This window comes from Chiloscyllium plagiosum, chromosome 22 (genome assembly GCF_004010195.1).
Source record: "Chiloscyllium plagiosum isolate BGI_BamShark_2017 chromosome 22, ASM401019v2, whole genome shotgun sequence".
Lineage (NCBI taxonomy): Eukaryota > Metazoa > Chordata > Chondrichthyes > Orectolobiformes > Hemiscylliidae > Chiloscyllium > Chiloscyllium plagiosum.
Window position 1 is genome coordinate 45481603 of NC_057731.1, and position 17809 is coordinate 45499411.

The 17809-nt window shown below is 40.4% G+C and overlaps 1 protein-coding gene across 1 annotated transcript in view; it reads left to right on the forward strand.

The window, feature by feature from the left end:
• armh3 (armadillo like helical domain containing 3) overlaps positions 1-17809 on the forward strand; it is a 151629-nt gene that overhangs the window by 14826 nt on the left and 118994 nt on the right. Inside the window, exons 3-9 of the mRNA XM_043712942.1 lie at positions 1682-1738; positions 4295-4441; positions 5167-5274; positions 6312-6404; positions 6615-6689; positions 10444-10530; positions 17344-17400. Of these exons, the coding sequence (XP_043568877.1) occupies positions 1682-1738; positions 4295-4441; positions 5167-5274; positions 6312-6404; positions 6615-6689; positions 10444-10530; positions 17344-17400 (624 nt within the window). The remainder of the gene's footprint in view (positions 1-1681; positions 1739-4294; positions 4442-5166; positions 5275-6311; positions 6405-6614; positions 6690-10443; positions 10531-17343; positions 17401-17809) is intronic.

The window sequence follows — 17809 nt, forward strand, 5'->3', positions numbered from 1 at the left end:
GTTCCTAACCATGCCCTGAGTTCATCTGCCTTCCCTGTTAGGCCCCTTGCATTGAAATAAATGCAGTTTAATTTATTAGTCCTACCTTGTCCCTGCCTGCCCTGACTGTTTGACTCACTTCTGTTCTCAGCTGTACCAGTCTCAGATTGATCTCTTTCCTCACTATCTCCCTGGGTCCCACCCCCCCACCTTACTAGTTTAAATCCTCCCAAGCACTTCTAGCAAATTTCCCTGCCAGTATCTTAGTCCCCTTCCAATTTAGGTGCAATCCGTCCTTAATGTTAATGTAACACATTCATTCAGAAATTTCCATCATGATGTAGACATGGGAATTTATAATGTAAAAGCTTTACAGCAACTCCATGCTAGTATTTAACATATTTCTCGTCAGTCTCCAGTGCCATTCCACAATGGAAATTTAAATCAAGCACAGTCAAGTGTATCAGGGTTAGAGGATAGAAATATTTCAACTAGAATGTGTAACTGTAATTCGTACATTGCCTTTATTGTGATACTTCTGTTATAAATTCATACATATACATTGAATTATTATAAAATACTTGCATTTCTAAAGTATCACTCAGACACTCTTAGTCGAAAATGCTTTCCAGAGAATGAAGTCAGTTGAAGTGTGTTGCTGCTGTAAGACAGATGGTTTGCACACAGCAAACTCTTAAGAAACTGCAACTAAAAAGAAAATTATTTGTTCATGGTTTGTTAGGATCACTAGCTATAAGGCTACGAGTGTTTATTGCTCATGAGTATGGTGCTGGAAAATCACAGCAGGTCAGGCAGCATCTGAGGAGCAGGAGAATCGACGTTTCAGGCAAAAGCCCTTCATCAAGAATGAATGGCTTGTGTTCGAAATGTTGATTCTCCTGCTCCTCGATGCTACCTGACCTGCTTTGCTTTTCCAGCACCACACTCTCGACTCTGATCTCCAGCATCTGGAGTCCTCACTTTCTGCCAGTTTATTGCTCATACCTAACTCGTCCAGAGGTCAATTAAGAGTCAATCATACTCCTGTGGATTTAGAGTCATATACAGGCTAATAATGGCAAATTTTGTTCCCTAAAGAATGTTAATGAGGCAGATGTGTTTTTACACATTTGACAGTGGTTACATTGTCACCATTAGATTTCTTTAATTTTCTTTAAAAAAAAAGTCTTTTGCATGCAAATTTCACCATCTTCAATGGTGGGATTTGAACCCATAACTTCAGATGAGTGTCAGGTTCTGGGTTATGAATCTAATATTACCACTATGCTCCTACCTCCCCAGAATGTGAAAATAACCGTCATTTCTTTGGCATTTATTTTATAGTGGCCACAGTTGTGAATTAGGGAAATATACACAATGTCAATTAGATACACTATAATTACACATACCTGCCATTGATGCTCCACTGTTGGGAAGGAAATGGGGAGTCTGGTGAGTAGAACTGGTGTGGTGGATGGGGAGTGAGAAAGATTTGGAAAATGGAGGAGCTAAGAGCAGGAGATGGGGTCAACAGACAAAGGAAGTTGAGCTAGGAGGATGTGAGTAGAACTGGGGGTAAAAGAGGAATGACTTACAGGAATCTTTGACAGTTAATTTTGGAGAAGTACAGAGATTCACGTGTGTGTTTTAGCAGAGGATTCAAAATGTCTTAAGTAATGTGGTGACTCCATTTCTGTCTCAGAATGAAGACCCAGCCAAGAACTGCCCTCGATTCTGGGAGGAACTTTTCCTGATGAAGGTTAGTTGATGTATTTTATTCTTTCTTTCAATGTCAGGTTTTATTGTCTGAGTGTTTTTGTGGCTCAGGACTCAGTGGCTACTGCAGTGAGTGGGTATTAGTGTACAGATGGCGGAGTTCAGGATTGCATTGTGGAACTGTTAAACTGAATGAAGGGCTGATGAAGGGCTTTTGCCCGAAACATCGATTTTCCTGCTCATCGGATGCATCCTGGCCTGCTGTGCTTTTCCAGCACCACTCTAATCTTGACTCTGATCTCCAGCATCTGCAATCCTCACTTTCACCTGACTGTGGGAAGGGATTGACCAAGAAGATATTAGATAATTGGAATGTACATGGCATGTGGTTTGGATTATATGGGTGGAATAGAAACTATGGTGGATTAATTGCTCATGGGATTTAGAAGGAAATTAAATGTGGGGAGTGGTTTGTAACTTTGGTGACCTATTTTGCCTGGAGATTAGCGTCTGTATATCTGTACTACTACCAAAGCTGTCTTTCTTCTTGACCTGCTGAAATCCTTGTATGTCTTTTGCATCCAGATTTGACTTTTCTAATGAACTCCTTGTCAGTCTTCCATATTCTACCTTTGATAAGCCTGGTCATCTGAAGCTCGACCATATCCCAGACAAATATATTTGTTCGCAGGGTGTTCCTAATTGCCCTTGAGAAAGACAGTTGGGTTCTGCCCATCCACAGCTTCCTGGCCTACATTGGTATTCAGTTGAACAATAATTAATTTTAAAAATCTGAGTCTACATTCAGTTCCCTCCATGGTCCCCCTGTCCTAAATCTTTTTACTTCTCCTTGCTTTCCTCCTTTAAGATGCTTCTTAAAACCTACCTTTTTGATCAAGCTTTTGTTCATCTGCCCAGTGTTGCATTAAGGACTCAATTTTGTTTCCTTTTGACGCTGTGAAATGCCTTGTGAAAGACATTTTATAAATACAAGTTGTTAGGAGTAGAGCCTGCCACAGGGAGGTTTATTGAATCATTGGCCATAGTTCATACTGTGCATTCTCTGTTTTGTAGTTTGCCTGTTCAACTCAACCGAAAATGTTTCAGATTTGTGGCTAACATCTTTATCTATTATACTTGACACAAAAATAAGAGTTTTCCCAATGGGCGAATACATCTTTCCAGCAGCACTGAGCTGGTTCAGTCCCTAATCTCTGTTAATGTTCATTGACCTCAGCCGTGGTCTCATAGGATTGTTACACTTCATCCTATTTATGGAGTTGGGGAGAGATGGATTGGCTCTGATTTCCTGGTATCTCTTGCTGGAGTGGGAGTGTAAGGCAAGAGGCAGTTTGGGTGATAAGATCAGAAGCAGTGTTGAATGTGTGTGAAACCTGTGATTGCTCCCACACTGGCTTAGTGCATTAACATAGAAACTACTAATCTTCTGGTTCTCTAACTTCATCACCCCAGTTTTCGCTTTGATCATGCTTTCATGTTCTCACAAAGTTCTGTCACCCCCATCATTACCAAACCTGTCCAGTCAATGGCCCTGTGTATTTTCTCCAAGGCATCGCATCCTCCATCACTCAACCCTTATGTGTTTCTCTTGTACTCACTTGGCCTGATCTCTGCAACGCTCTCACTCCTCATTGTCAACTGTCATTGGGCCAATGGCTGAGGAGTGGCAGATAGAGATTAAATTGAATAAATGGGAGATATTGCATTTCGGTAAAATGAACAAGGGCAGGACTCAGATTGTTAATGGTAGGATCTTGTATAGTGTTGTCGAAAAGAGAGGGATTCAACTACACAGTTCTTCACACATTATGTTGCAAGTAGATGAAGGTATTTGGTTGAGAAAGTATTTGGCATGCTTGCCTTCCTTGCTCAGAGCATTGAGTATAGGAATTGGCACATCATATGGCCGCATAGGATGTTGGTGAAGGCACTTTTGGTTGAACAATTTTGGTTGGCCTGCTATAGGAAGGCCTGCTATAGGAAGGGTATTATTAAATTGGAGAGGGTTCTGAAAAGATTTACCAGGGTGTTGCTGGGACTGGAGGGTTTGAGTTATAAGGACAGGCTGGATAAGCTGGGACATTTTTCACTGGAGCATAGGAATTTGAGGGGTATAGATAAAGTGGATAGCAAAGGCCTTTTCCCTAGTGTGGGTGAGTTCAAAACTGGGGATCATATTTTTAAGCTTAGAGAAGAAAGATTTAAACCCTGAGGGGCAATGTTTTCACCAGGAGGGTGGCTTATGTATAGAATAAATTGCCAGAGGAAATGGTAGATGCAAGTACAGTTACAGCATTTAAAAGACATCTGGGTAGGTACATGAATAGAAAGATTTAAAGAGATATGGGTCAAATGCAGGCAAATGGGACAAGTTTAGTTTGGGAAACTTGGTCAACATGGATGAGTTGGACCAAAGGGTCTGTTTCTGTGCTATATGACTATCATTGTCTTTTTGAAATACTTTTCCATTTGGCCCTTTCTCCAGTTCACTGTCTTGGTGGAATGCTTGAGAATCCTCACCATTGAGTGAATATCTTAAGGCAAAAATGGTTGTTGACATTCACTTTACTCCCTTCAGGTGAACCTGGAGTACCTGGAGGCAAAGCTGGAATCTGTGGATGGGGATGAACTAATGAAGTTAAAGGATAACATTAACAGTCTGTTCCAGCACTGTATAGTGTCATTAAATGAGGAGCATCAGATTAAGGTGGTGAATGCATTACAGGTAAGGACTGTAACTTATGTCAAGTGGAGTACAAAGTTTATTTGCATGTTTTTCGCCCCATCTCAACATCCCCAGCACTTACTTGACCATTGCAATACTATTCAAAAACTCTGACCTCATTGCTGTGTGTCTGAAATAACACTTTGGCCAGACCAGATAAACCAAGGTCTTCATAATAGGCTGAGATTCCTAATCAAGCTAGACTCAAGAACAAAGAATATTTTGATTTACCAATGAGTTGACATGGTGGGTTTTGAATTCACATTCGAGTCGAAAAGTGTGGCGCTGGAAAAGCACAGCGGGTCAGGCAGCATCTGAGGAGCAGGAGAGCCAACGTTTCGGGCATAAGCCCTTCATCAGCCTTCTTGATGAAGGGCTTATACCCGAAACATAATCTTTCCTGCTCCTTGGATACACCTTTTCTGGCGCCTCACTTTTCGACTTTGATCTCCGGTATCTGCAGTCCTCACTTTCTCCTTTGAATACACATTCCAGATCATCAGTGGGGATTGCTAGTTCAGTATTTTTACCACCATGTGACAATCCCTCTTTTCTCTGCCATTAACCTCTTTAGCCCTTTGTAGTGTGATATCCTCTCCCTGAGCTTATCCGTCACTCTATCTGCTGTGTTCTCACAGTCTTTATATTGGTCTGGTTCTCCAGGTAAGGTCTGTATGGTTATTGCCCTTGGGGTTACGCTTTCTGTTCCTTTTCTTAACCTCCAGACATTATGTGCCCTGATTCGAGGTGTTCATCAGAAAAACAAACCGACCTCTGGCTTTGACATTATCAACATATTGATGGGGTTTGATAAAGCTGAACTCCGGATGAAGGTGAGTATAGGAGGCAGGTGTGAGCAATAATATTCTCTGCTAAACAGTCAGCAATACTCCAGGGCACTGATCGAGCCAATGGTGGAATATTTGCTGCTCTGGATGACATTGTAGGCTAGTGGCCTTGAATCTGTACTGGTCCTGGCTGCACAGGCAGCAGAAAAAGGTAAGTCTCATATTTACGTAGGGCTGTTAGCATGGTACAAAGTCTCAAATGCTTCACAGGAGTGGAAATCAGGCAATGTTTCACATTGAATCAAAGAGGGAAACATTAGGACAGATGAGTTGCTTGTAGTAGATAGATTGTAAGGACCATCTCAAAGGAAAGGGAAATAATGGTAAGAAGGATTCAGTAGCATAGGGCCCAGCCAGCTGAAGGCGCAGGTGTTAATGTTGGAGCATTTAAAATTAGGGATGCTTAAGAGCCCAGAGTTAAAGGTGTGGCCAATGTTTTGGAGAGGTTTTGGGCTGGAGAAGCTTACAGGGATGGGGAGGAGCAAGATTACGGAGAGATTTGCAAACAATGAAAAGAATTTTAAATTTTGTCAGAAGATACTTTACTGTGAATTGGTTTAGACCAGCAAGCATTGAGCTGATGAGCAAATGGGATTTGGGTTGGAGTACAGGTAGCAGACATTTTAAGCTGAAGCTTTTGGCAGGAAGAATGTGGGAGATGGCCCAGGACAGCATTGGAATAGTCCAAACTGCAAGTAACAAAATTACCAGTGATTGAAGCAGCAAATGAGCTGAGGCAGGGACAGAGTTGAAAAATATTGTAGAAGTGGTATTGGGGAGGAAATAGGGTGAGAAACTTGATGTGGATCGCACTGAGGATGCAACTGAACTAATTCAGTTTGAGACAGCGGTCAGGGTCATGACCAGGAATCACTGGAGAACAGTATTGGTAGTGAGCAACGTCCGGTTCACCAGGGAGAGAGTGCCTCTTCATGCCATACGTGGCTTTGTGTACATGCAGTGCTTGGTTAGTAATTTGGCCAAGTGTTCTTTATGATAATCCTTCTCTCTTTAATTCACAGAACCTGATGGAGAGTTTGGACACTTTGTTGTGTGGTGATGGTTCAGAGAGTTTGAAGAGTCTTTGCCTGAAGCTGTTGCTCTGTTTGGTCACAGTAAGTAAACCCTCTATCATTTCTGGTGCTGGTCTCATCCTTTCCTGTCCTACCTCACATCTCTCTCTGTCTCCTGGCACTCCCTCTCTCCCACCCGAAAAACACATCAGCTGTGAGAGGGGTAATTGCAAGTAAGAGAGAGAAACTATTATTTAATTAAAGCAATCTTTCCAGGTACGCTCTCATCATCAATTTGTTTCTTGTTGGCAGGTTACAGATAATATCAGCCAGAACACTATCCTGGAATATGTGATGATAAACAGTATTTTTGAAGCCATTCTTCAGGTGAGAGCCTATTCCTTAATCATTATAAAACATTGATTTTGAGGTGTCCTCTAACCAACTAATTCTTGGTTGAATGGGTCATTGTCTTTTTTGAAAAATGGTTGGTCTGGGTAATGTTGATCCTCAACCAACATTAATAAATAAGATTATCCAGTCATTTTGACATTGACATACATAGGGTCTTTCTTTAGACAAATTGGCCATCTATGTCACAGCAGTTACTTAAAATGATTCGTCATTGTCTGTGAAGTATTTTGCAACATCCAGTGGTCCTGAAAAGTGCTATAGAAATGTAAGTCTTTCCCTCCTGTGACATTTGGTTGCAATGTTCCTTCAGTTCGGTCAGAAGCTAGACTTTTCTGGTCTATGTTTTAATGTGACACAACAGGGAGAATGGCTGTTTTCATCGGACCTTTGTTTTTACATTGTGAGGATATCTTTAGCAGTACACGGGGCTTTCTGCAGTGTGTGTACTATTTAAATGGTGCCACAGTTTGCCATCTTGTATTCAGCACCTTTGCACTCTTAATTATTCCAGGCACTATTGGAATCTAATGACCAGAGAAGGCGATTCATCTGGAATGCCTGTGCTGATACCTTGAAAGGACTGTCCATTAGTCCCACTCGTCAGCTTCTTGCTCTGTAATCCTCCACAATAGCTTGCACTGACTCTTAGCCGTCTATGAATGAACCTTGCCCTTGTGTGTTTAACAAAGATTTTGTGTAGTCCACATCTAACTAATTAATATTGAAAGATGAAAACAACCAGGCATGAACTGTGTTGAAGTCTGTTACATTTTTAGATCAGTTTAACCAAACCTTGATTAAGTTAAGTTCAAGTCATTCCTGAATTTTAGCTAAAGTTGGCAGAGGTAAAATAAGAAAAATACTTTGGTCGGGTGGATGGGGTGGGGGATGTGGAGGTGGGAGGCAAGTACCATCATGATTTTTGACACAAGCTTTTCTCTGTGGATTGGCAATCACTTTAGACCTTTCTGTGGTTGTAAGTGTATCTGGTAAGTCTGTGGTTTCGCTTCATGGTGCACCTTTACTTATGTGGTGGAAAGTGTGGTTCATCTCATGCCAACAAATGTGAACTAGCTTAATTTTAAAGGGAAGCTGGATAAGTACATAGGAACAAAGCATTTGCGAGCTGTGCATTCAGAGTGAGATGAAGGAGAATGGTGGGAGAAGGCTTGTGTGGAGTATGACTAGTTGAGCCTATTTCTGTGTTGGACATTACCGGTGGCCTTTGCCAGTTTACTAAGAAAAATCCTTATCTGACACATACATGCGCACATGCTTATACCCATGCACATGCACACACTGACATACATGTGCACACCCCTCAGATTTGGATCCCAGGACCTTCTTGTGTTTGGAGCTATCACCTGTTTTAATAAGCTCTGATCAGGTGTTCAGCTATTTCTTCAAACAGTCTTTATTTACAATATATACAAGAGGATATTGCAGGAAGTTTCTCTGCTCTAAGCTGCTGGAGTTCTAACTTTCCAGCAGAGTGTCTTTGATATGGTTACTGAGTTCATAATTACATCATGGTAAACCTCAGGGACATAGTAGTGTATTTATTAAACCTCATCAATTATGGTTGGTACTAAACCATGTCATCCCATGGAGTTAAGGTGGTGATCAGCTACAATCTAATGGAGTTGCAGAATGAATGGGATTAACGGACAGTCCTTTCAAGGTATCAGCACAGGTATGTTAGATGAATCGCTTTCTTTGCTCATTAGATTCCATTAGTGCCTGTAGTAATTGCAGAAAGTTTAAATAGTCACCTCCTAGTCCCTTTGTATGTTTTCTCCTCAGACATATTTCTTTGTCTCAGTATGGCCATGCACTCTTAATTTGTATTTTTGTTTTGCAGTCCCTACTGTCTTGTTAGGTCAGATTCTAATAATGATTTGTGTAGAAAGAAATTTTCTAAAGAGTGTGTGAATATATGGACTCTGTTGAGTATTGCAGAACCTCACAGACTCCAAAACAAGGGTAGTCTGTCAAACTGCATTGCTCTCAGAATTCACTCTTCTTATTTGACCAAGCAAGGAGGTTGTAGGATAGTTCCACTGTACTACTTCTATTCAACTTGAGTTGCTTAAGTGAATGATGTGGAAATGCTGGTGTTGGACTGGGGTGGACAAAGCCAGAAGTCACACAATACCAGTAACTTTCACCTACAAAGGAGCAGTGCTGCAAATGCTTGTGATTTCAAATAGATCTGTTGGACTATAACTTGGTGTCGTGTGACTTCTGGTTTAAGTGAATAGCACAGATGCATTTAAGGGGAAGATGAATAACACGAAGAAAAAAAAAAGGAAATGCTGATAAGGTGAAAGAAGAGTCATGGGAAAGATTTGGAAACACTGTCATAGAGCGGTTGGGTTGAATGCCAGTTTCTGTTGTTACAACTGAGGCCGGAGAAGTGCACTGCCACCCTAGTCTCACTGCACCATGGGTCACAACGTAAAAGTACTTTGTCCAGTTACCAAGATGTCCAATTAAGCACCTTACCTAAATTAGGATTCAAACAACAGATTTATCAATAAGTGTTTTAGTAAACACATTCGTGGAGTTTTAAAAAAATCAAAACTGAACTTGACCAATTATTCCATCTTTATTGAATAACATAGTTTGTGAAATAGAAATCTGAATGCTTATTCCTGTAAATATTCCTAAAATGCACATATACTTTTTAGGAAAAGAGAAACAAAAAACGTTTCTCTGCAGACATTAGCTGCAGTGTTTTCTTTACTCCTCAGCAGTTTGTCTTCAGATCCCTTCGTCAGGAGTTATCCTGAACTTTCTTTTCAGAAATGGGAAAGATCGGCTGAGCAGCTTCTTCAGAAGGCAGCCCTTACTTTGTTCTTAGCAGGTTTCCCTTGAACTCAGAAAAAACAACACATTCACAACAATTTTATCATGGTTTCTAGCAAAGCAAGCAGTTATCGCCAATCCTGAAGTCTACGAAGTTTATTACCAGTCATGAAGTTTGTTACTTTTTTTTCACAATCTTTCAAAACGAAAGACCTCTAAACAGTATTAAAAATGGAGCTTCTTTGTAACACTGTGTGGTGAACTCTTTGTAGTCTGTGTGGATTTAGAGTGGAATCTGATTGGATATGGTGGGCTTGCCTCTCTGTAAGCACCCAGAATGGACCAAGCTGCTATTCTTGGGCTAGAGTACAGCTCTTTCGAATATTCTGGATGAGTATATCTGACTGCGAGTACAGCCACCAGATGGCACCATGTTTCACAGAATGTCCTAGTTTTCTTGTGAATTTTGTTTGCAAAGCATTAGTCCTGCACATTGATGCTCTATCCATTCCCCTTTAGTAGTGGTTTAGGCACATTAGAAGCCACAATGGAATTGACTGAACTTTTTTCCACACTGTAGCAGAATGAGTAGGTGCTGCATAATAAACTGTGGACTGTTTCATGCCCCGAAGTGGATCTGAATGGAATTTTTGCAGTTTTCTTGAAATTGTTGTAATTCCCACGTTATGAACTGCAATGCACTGCCTGAAAGAATAACTTGACAAGGTGTATTCATAGCTGTTGTTAAACCCTCAGATGACGTTACCATTTGGTTAGGATAATTAGGAAGTATGAATGCAGCCATATACTTAAAGATACTCATTATTTATTGAGATTGTGACCTGTAAGTCAAGAATTTCCCCATAGCTTCTGATTCTATAATTGAGCTCTCATCCCTTTTCCCATTGCTGTTTTTCAGATTCTGTCTATGGCATCCAGCAGGGGGCAGCACGGCTACGATACTGTGGTTCTCTTGGCATTGTTGGTAAATTACAGAAAGTACGAGGTAAGTTGTTATCATTGGAAGGGATCAGTGATTCTCTCCTCGCTTTTCATAAAAGCAATTGCAGTGATTCCTCGCTAAAATGGATGCAGTCAGGACAGGTTGCATAGCGAGCGCACTTGTGTTCTCTTGAGTATAAATGTTTTAGTGTTGCTATAATCAAGGTGGTTAAGCTGAATAAAGGATTTGATTAGGAAAGTGGAGAGAAATTATTTTGTTTAGTGGGGAGAGTGCAGAATATGGGGCAGATCTTTAAATTGGAGCCAAACCGTTTCAAGGGTTATGTGAACAAATCTTCATACAAAAAGGGCTGAAAATCTGGAAATCTGACCCCCAAACTGCTGTTGAGTTTGTGGGTTAAATGAACATTTTGCAATTGAGATCAATAGATTTTTGTGGATTGAAGTTATCAAAAATTATAAAGTCAGTGAATGGACCAGCCATGGCATAAATGAATGGTAGGATTTGCATTACTTCCTTGTGTTGATATTGGATATTTCAATAAACGTGTTAAAAACAAGCACACAATTTTGAGGAGACAGGAGCTTTTTTGATCTAATGTAATGTGTGTATGTACGAAACAGGTTTTGTCTTTTTAACGCTTTCTAACATGTTTTGCACAATTCATTGCATTGTCTCTCACACACAAATAACTATTAAAGAAGACTTTATTGTTTGGACGTTCTTACTCAACTATTCAGGGCAAAAGTTCCATTGAGTTCATCATCACCACATACCTGGGGAGAGAGAGAGATTCCAGGATTCTCTACAGCAGATATATGTTCCCACTACATTTCGTATAGTAGTTTTGACCGTGCTTTAATTTTTCCTCTCTAGAAAAATGTAATATTGTGGGACTGTACTGAGTTTGTTCTCTATTTTTGTACACAGAAATCCAGTGTGGGGAACTAAGACATTTTTTTCAATTCCTTGTTAATCATTAACGAAATTAGAGCACTGCTAAAATTTGTGTCCTTCTTTTGTTTCGAAAAGGCAAATGCCAACACTAAACGTAGGAACAGCAGTTGGCCATTTGACCCTTTGAGCTTATTCCACCATTCACTATGATCATGGCTAATCATTCAACAGTTTCTTGTTCCTGTTTGCTTCCCATATCTTTTGATCCCTTTAACCTAATAACTATATCTAACTAATTGAAAACATTCAATATTTTGGCCTTGACCACTTTCTGTGACACAGAATTCCACAGGTTCACCACACCTCAGTGAAGAAATTTCTCCTTGTCTCAGTCCCACATGATCTACTTGGTATCCTTTGTCTGTGACCCTGGTCCTGGACTCACTGGTCATTGGGAAGATCCTTCCTGCATTTACACTGTCTGGTCCTGTAAGAATTTTACAGGTTTTTATGAGATCCGCTCATTGTTCTAAACTCCATCGAATATAGTTCAAACTGATCCAGTCACTGTTTTTATTTCAGCCATGCCATCTCTGAAATCATTCTGGTAAACCCATGTTGCACATTGCCCCATAGCCAGAACAGTCTTCCTCCAATAAAGAGACCAAACTGCACACAGTACTTCAGGTGTGGTCTCACCAAGGCTCTATACAATTGCAGCAATATATCCTGCTCCTGTATTCAAATCCTCTCGCTATGAAGGCCAATTTACAGTTTGACGTCTTCACTGCCTGCTGCATCTGAATGCTTACTTTCAGCATTTGGTGTACAAGGATACCTGGGTCTTGTTGCACCACTCCTTTTCCAATCTTTCACCATTCAGATAATCTGCCTTCCTATTTTTGCTACCAAAGTGGATAACCTCACATTTCTGCATGTTACACTCCATTTGTTTTGCATTCGCCTGCTCACCCAACTTGTCCATATCACACTGTAGCATCCCTGCATCCTCCTCACAGTTCACCTTCCCACCCAGCTTTCAGTCATCTGTAAACTTGGAGAGTTTACATTTAGTTCCCTCATCCATATCATTAATTTATCATGTGAATAGATGGGGTCTAAGCCCCGATTCCTGTGGTATCACACTAGTCATTGGCTTTCTCTAGGAAAATTACCTGTTATTCCTAATCTTTGTTTTCTGTCTGCAAACAAGTTCTTTATCCTTGTCAATGCACTACCCCGATTGCATGTGCTTTAATTTTGCATGTTAATTTCTTATGTAGGACCTTATCAAAAGCATTCTGAAAGTCCAAATAAACCATATCTACTGCCTGTCACATGTCAACGTTACTAGTTGCATCCTTTGAAACTTGCAGCAGATTTGTGAAGCATTATTTCCTTTTCTTAAATTCATGCTGACTCTGTCCATTTTGTCACAGCTTTCCAAGTGCTCTGCTATTAAATCTTTTATAATGGACTGCAGCAGTTCCTTTTTACTGATGTCTAAAATTCCATGTTTTCTCTCCATCACCTTTTTTAAATAGTATTTAAATAGTAAACAGTGTATTTTCTGTCTGCATGACAGAGACCAAGACAGTTTAACTACTGCCTTTAAAGATAAACTATCAGACATTTTGAAGGACAAAAACATGTATCAGTAATATCTTTCATATTCCCAAAATCTCCACTACCAGTGCATCATATTTAATATACTTTATCTGATTATGCAAGCAAATTTACTGTACAATTTATACTTTAGCATGATGGTCCAATAAACATGAAGGGAATGATCAATTGAGGGATAAATGGTGGACAAGCAATACTTGGTTAAATAGCAGTATGGAATTTTGAGTTCCACTGAGAACAGTTACCCTGGATTTGACAGCATTTCATGACAATGCAGCACACTCTTAATTTATATTGATAAGTCTTATTGTGTGCTCCAGTACAACAATCAAGCTTGACTTTCTAAATGTATTTGGAAAGGCAAGGACTGATATGGGGTAGTCAACGTGGTTTTGTGTGTGGGAAGTCATGTCTCAGTAACTTTATTGAGTTTTTTGAGGAAGTGACGAATTGGATTGATGAAAAAATGGTGGACATGATCTATGTGGACTTCAGTAAGGTGTTCAACAAGGTTCCTCATGGCAGACTGGTTAGCAAGGTTAGATCACATTATTGGGAGTTGGGGGCCATGTGTACAGTGTCAAAATTTGTCTATGACACTAAGATGAGTGGCAGAGCGAAATGTGCAGAGGACTGTGAAACTTTGCAGAGGAACATAGATACTTTGGGCAATGGTCTGGGCAGATGGAATACAATGTTAACAAGTGTGAAATCATCCATTTTGGTAGGACTAACAGTAAAAAGGACTATTACTTGAATGGTAAAAAGTTGCAGCATGCTGCTGTGCAGAGGGACCTAGATGTTCTTGTGCATGAATCACAGAAGGTTGGTCTGCAGATACAACAGGTAATTAGGAAGGCAAATGAAATTTTGTCCTTCATTGCTAAAGGGATTGAGTTTAAAAGCAGGGAGGTTACATTGCAGCTGTCTAGGGTGCTGCTGAGGCCACACCTGGAGTACCATGTGCATTTTGGTCTCCTTTCTGGAAAAGGGATGTGCTGCCACTGGAGTGGGTGCAGAGGAGGTTCATTAGGTTGATTCCGGAGTTGAGGGGTTTGACTTGTGAGGAGACACTGAGTAGATTGGGATTATATTCATTGGATTTCAGAAGAATGAGGGGGAATCTTATAGAAACATAAACTTTATGAAGGGAATCAATAAAATAGAAATGGATAGGATATTCCCACTGGCAGGTGAAACTAGGACAAGAGGGCATGGCCTCAAGATTAGAGGAAGCAGATTTAGAACTGAACTGAGAAGGAACTTCTTCACCCAGAGGGTTGATAATCTATGGAAACCCTTGCCCAGGGAAGTAATTGACACTACTTCAGTAATCGCTTTTAAAACTAAGGTAGATACTTTTTTGGAAGATAAAGGAATTAAGGGATATGGTGAAAACGCGGATGAGTAGAGCTGAGTTCACGAAAAGATTAGCCATGATCTTATTGAGTGGCGGAGCAGGCTCGAACGCTGTATGGCCTACTCCTGCTCCTAGTTCTTATGTTCTTATGTACAAGGATGGTGCCAGGGTTGGAGGGTTTGAACTATAGGAAAAGGCTGAATAGACTGGTGTCGGAGGCTGAGGGGTGACCTTATAGAAGTTCATAAAATCATAAGGGGCATAGATAGGATGAATAGTCGAAATCTTTTATTCTGGATGGTGGAGTCCAAAACTACAGGCATAGTTTTAAGGTGAGAGGGGAAAGATTTAAAAGGGACCTAAGGGGCAACCTTTTCACACAGAGAGTGGTGCTTGTATGGAATGAGCTGCCAGAAGAAGTGGTGAAGGCTGGTATAATTGCAACATTGAAAAGACATCTACATGAAATTGGAAGTGTTTAGAGGGACATAGGCTGGTAAATAGGCTGGTGATTGATTTAGAATATCTGGTTGGCATGGACGTGTTGAACTTAGGGGTCCATTTTTATACTGTACCTCTCCACGATTCTATGACTATAAGAAGCTAAGCCAAGTATCACATTGGGATGGCGATCTGGAGACTGAATTTTACGGCCACCATCCAACTTGTATTTGCCTAACACCTTTTTAACAGAATTGAATGCCTCAGTGAGTTTTGCAATAGTATTACCAAATGAAGTTTGATACCAGTCCACAGGACAGCTAGCATGGCAGGTGATCACAAACTTGGTTAAAGAGGTCAATTGTAAGGAGCCTCTTAAAGGAAGAGAGAGGTTTAGCGAGGCAGCTCCAGATAGAATTTCAGGCCGGGCAACTGAAGGCGTGGCCAGTGGTGGTACAATTAAAATTAGCGATGAGGGAATGTTCAAGTGAGTGGAATTGGGGAAACTCCGAGATCTCAGAAGGTTGTAGATTTGGAAGAGATTACAGAGATAAAGTAGGTAAGGCCATGGAATTATTTGAACGCAAGGTTAAAAACCTTTAGTTATTGGGATTCCTGAAACTTGTGACTTTAAGGGCCGGCATGGCAACTAATATACAGCAACAGTAATGAGGAGACACTGTTTGCATTAGAAAGAACATCTTTAAAAGGATGGGTTAGATTTAAGAAAATTGGTGAAAGAATTAGATGGCAGATTCAGAGTTTAACTATGAAGTAAAGAATTGGTTCCTGAGATTTGTGTTAAGGAGGTTTTGAGTATTTACTGGAGTTTAGAGTTGATCCTGAGGAAGATCCAAGAATTCCTGAGAATTAGAGATCCAAGGGACTATGATAAATAAGTAATTGAAGGATTTTAGTATTAGTAAAAGGGTTGTGTTGGAGAAGTTTAATGTGATTGAGGTTAAATTCCCAGATACTGATAACTACCTTGTTCAATGATGATCATCTTCCAGAATGTTATAGGTTCTGAGATGGTTCCTGTCGAATGCCTCCACATTGTTTAAGAAAGGAGGAAGGGATAAAAGGGGAACTACAGCTCTATTAACATTGCATTAACTGTAGGGAAAATGTTATAATTATTATAAAGTATGTAATAAATGGACACTTGGATAATAATGATCTGCTTTGGAAGAGCCAGTATGGCTTTGTGAATGGGAAATCACGTTGGGGTCAGTCAGCTGGATGGTTGGTTTGCAATGCAGAGTGACGCCAACAGTACGGGTTCAGCTCATGCACCGTGACCCCACCTGAGGCATGGTGACCCTCAGGTTAAACTCACCACCAGTTGTCTCTTACAAGAGAGCAACCTTTTGGTTCTCTGGGACTATAGCTTTCCTGATGAAGGGATCCTGCCCAAAACATCGATTCTTTGCTCCTTGGATGCTGCCTGGCCTGCTGTGTGTTTCCAGCACCACACTCAACTATAGCTGTATTGAAAGATAGAACAGATAGATGGGCTGATTGACCTATATTTGTGCTATGTTGCTATGTCCTATGTGCCTATGACCTTGGAGATAGAATTTCAGCCGTGATTGTATCCAATGGCAAATCAGTCAACAGGGGTCATATATTCTCCTCTTGCTCCTATTTCTTATTTACTGTGATGGAATGCCAATGGAGTAAATTTAGGGGAAGATTCTCTCTTGTTGGAGGTTAGCATTGCCTGGCTCTTGTGTGGTGTGCATATCACTTGAGCAGATCTTGCTGCATGTGCACATGGACTGCTTCAATATACAATATATATATATGGGATTGCAAATGGCACTGAACACTTGTGATCTGGAATGCACTGCCTGAAAGAGCAGTAGAATCAAAACAAAAATTGGTTAAGTAATAGAAAGGAAAACTCTGAAGAGGTATAGAGAAGGGCAGGGGAGTGAAACTGATTGTTTAGCTCCTTTCAAAGAGTTGGCATGGACGCGATGGGTGGAATGGCCTTTTTTTTGCAATATACAGTTCTACAATGCTTCAAAATCCAAACTGCCTGAGAGGAACTCCTAAGAGGGAGATGAATAAACATTTTTAACACTAGCCAATCTTCTGTAGCATTGTTGGTAATAAATTATCTCATTCCTGTTTGGTGGTTAACCAATATCCAGTGTATTACTTGACTTCAGTGAAGCTCGATTGTACGCTGGAATGTCCCTTCAAGTTCAAATTTCAAGGTCAGGCTAGGATCAGGAAGTGTTTAGCTTGAAGGTTTCTTGTTAATTTAAAAGTCAGAATGAAATAACCTAAAATGATTGGTTTGGTTTTTTTTTAATAGCTGATTTGGATATGTGAAGGCGAGTTGTTGTATAGTATGTTTTAGCCCAGCATGACGTCGGTTAAAATGCCAATCAAAGTACTATTACAGTGCACTGAATGTATTCTCTATTGCAGAAACGCTATAATTGCCTTTTCATTATAATTCAGTTTGTGTACTGGGTTGGTACTACAATCCAATTAATAACCAGTATCTTTTGTTACAGTCTGTGAACCCATATATTGTGAAATTGTCCATTGTGGATGATGAGACTACACTAAATGTGAGTATCTGTTTCTGCTGAACTGCAGACAATTGGTTATTGGGCAGAGTTGGATACACAAGAGATTAGATTGCAAGGTCTTACAGCCCTTACTCTGCAGTTGTTCTTACGGAGATTGTCAAGTTTGGAGAAGCTGAAAATGGATTTGGAAAGTGGCAAAATGTTAGAACAATGGGGAGTAAGGATGCCCTTTATTGGTAGAGTGAAGTGATAATGGTGTTCTGAATGAATGGAACGAGGGAACAATTTCTAACATATGCTTGCATGGGTGCCAGGATGAAAAGTGGAGTGGGCAACAGTTCAGGAGTTGGTTCTCTTGGACTATAGCTTTCCTGATGAAGGGGTCCTGCCCAAAACATAGATTCTATTGCTCCTTGGATGCTGCCTGGCCTGCTGTGTGTTTCCAGCA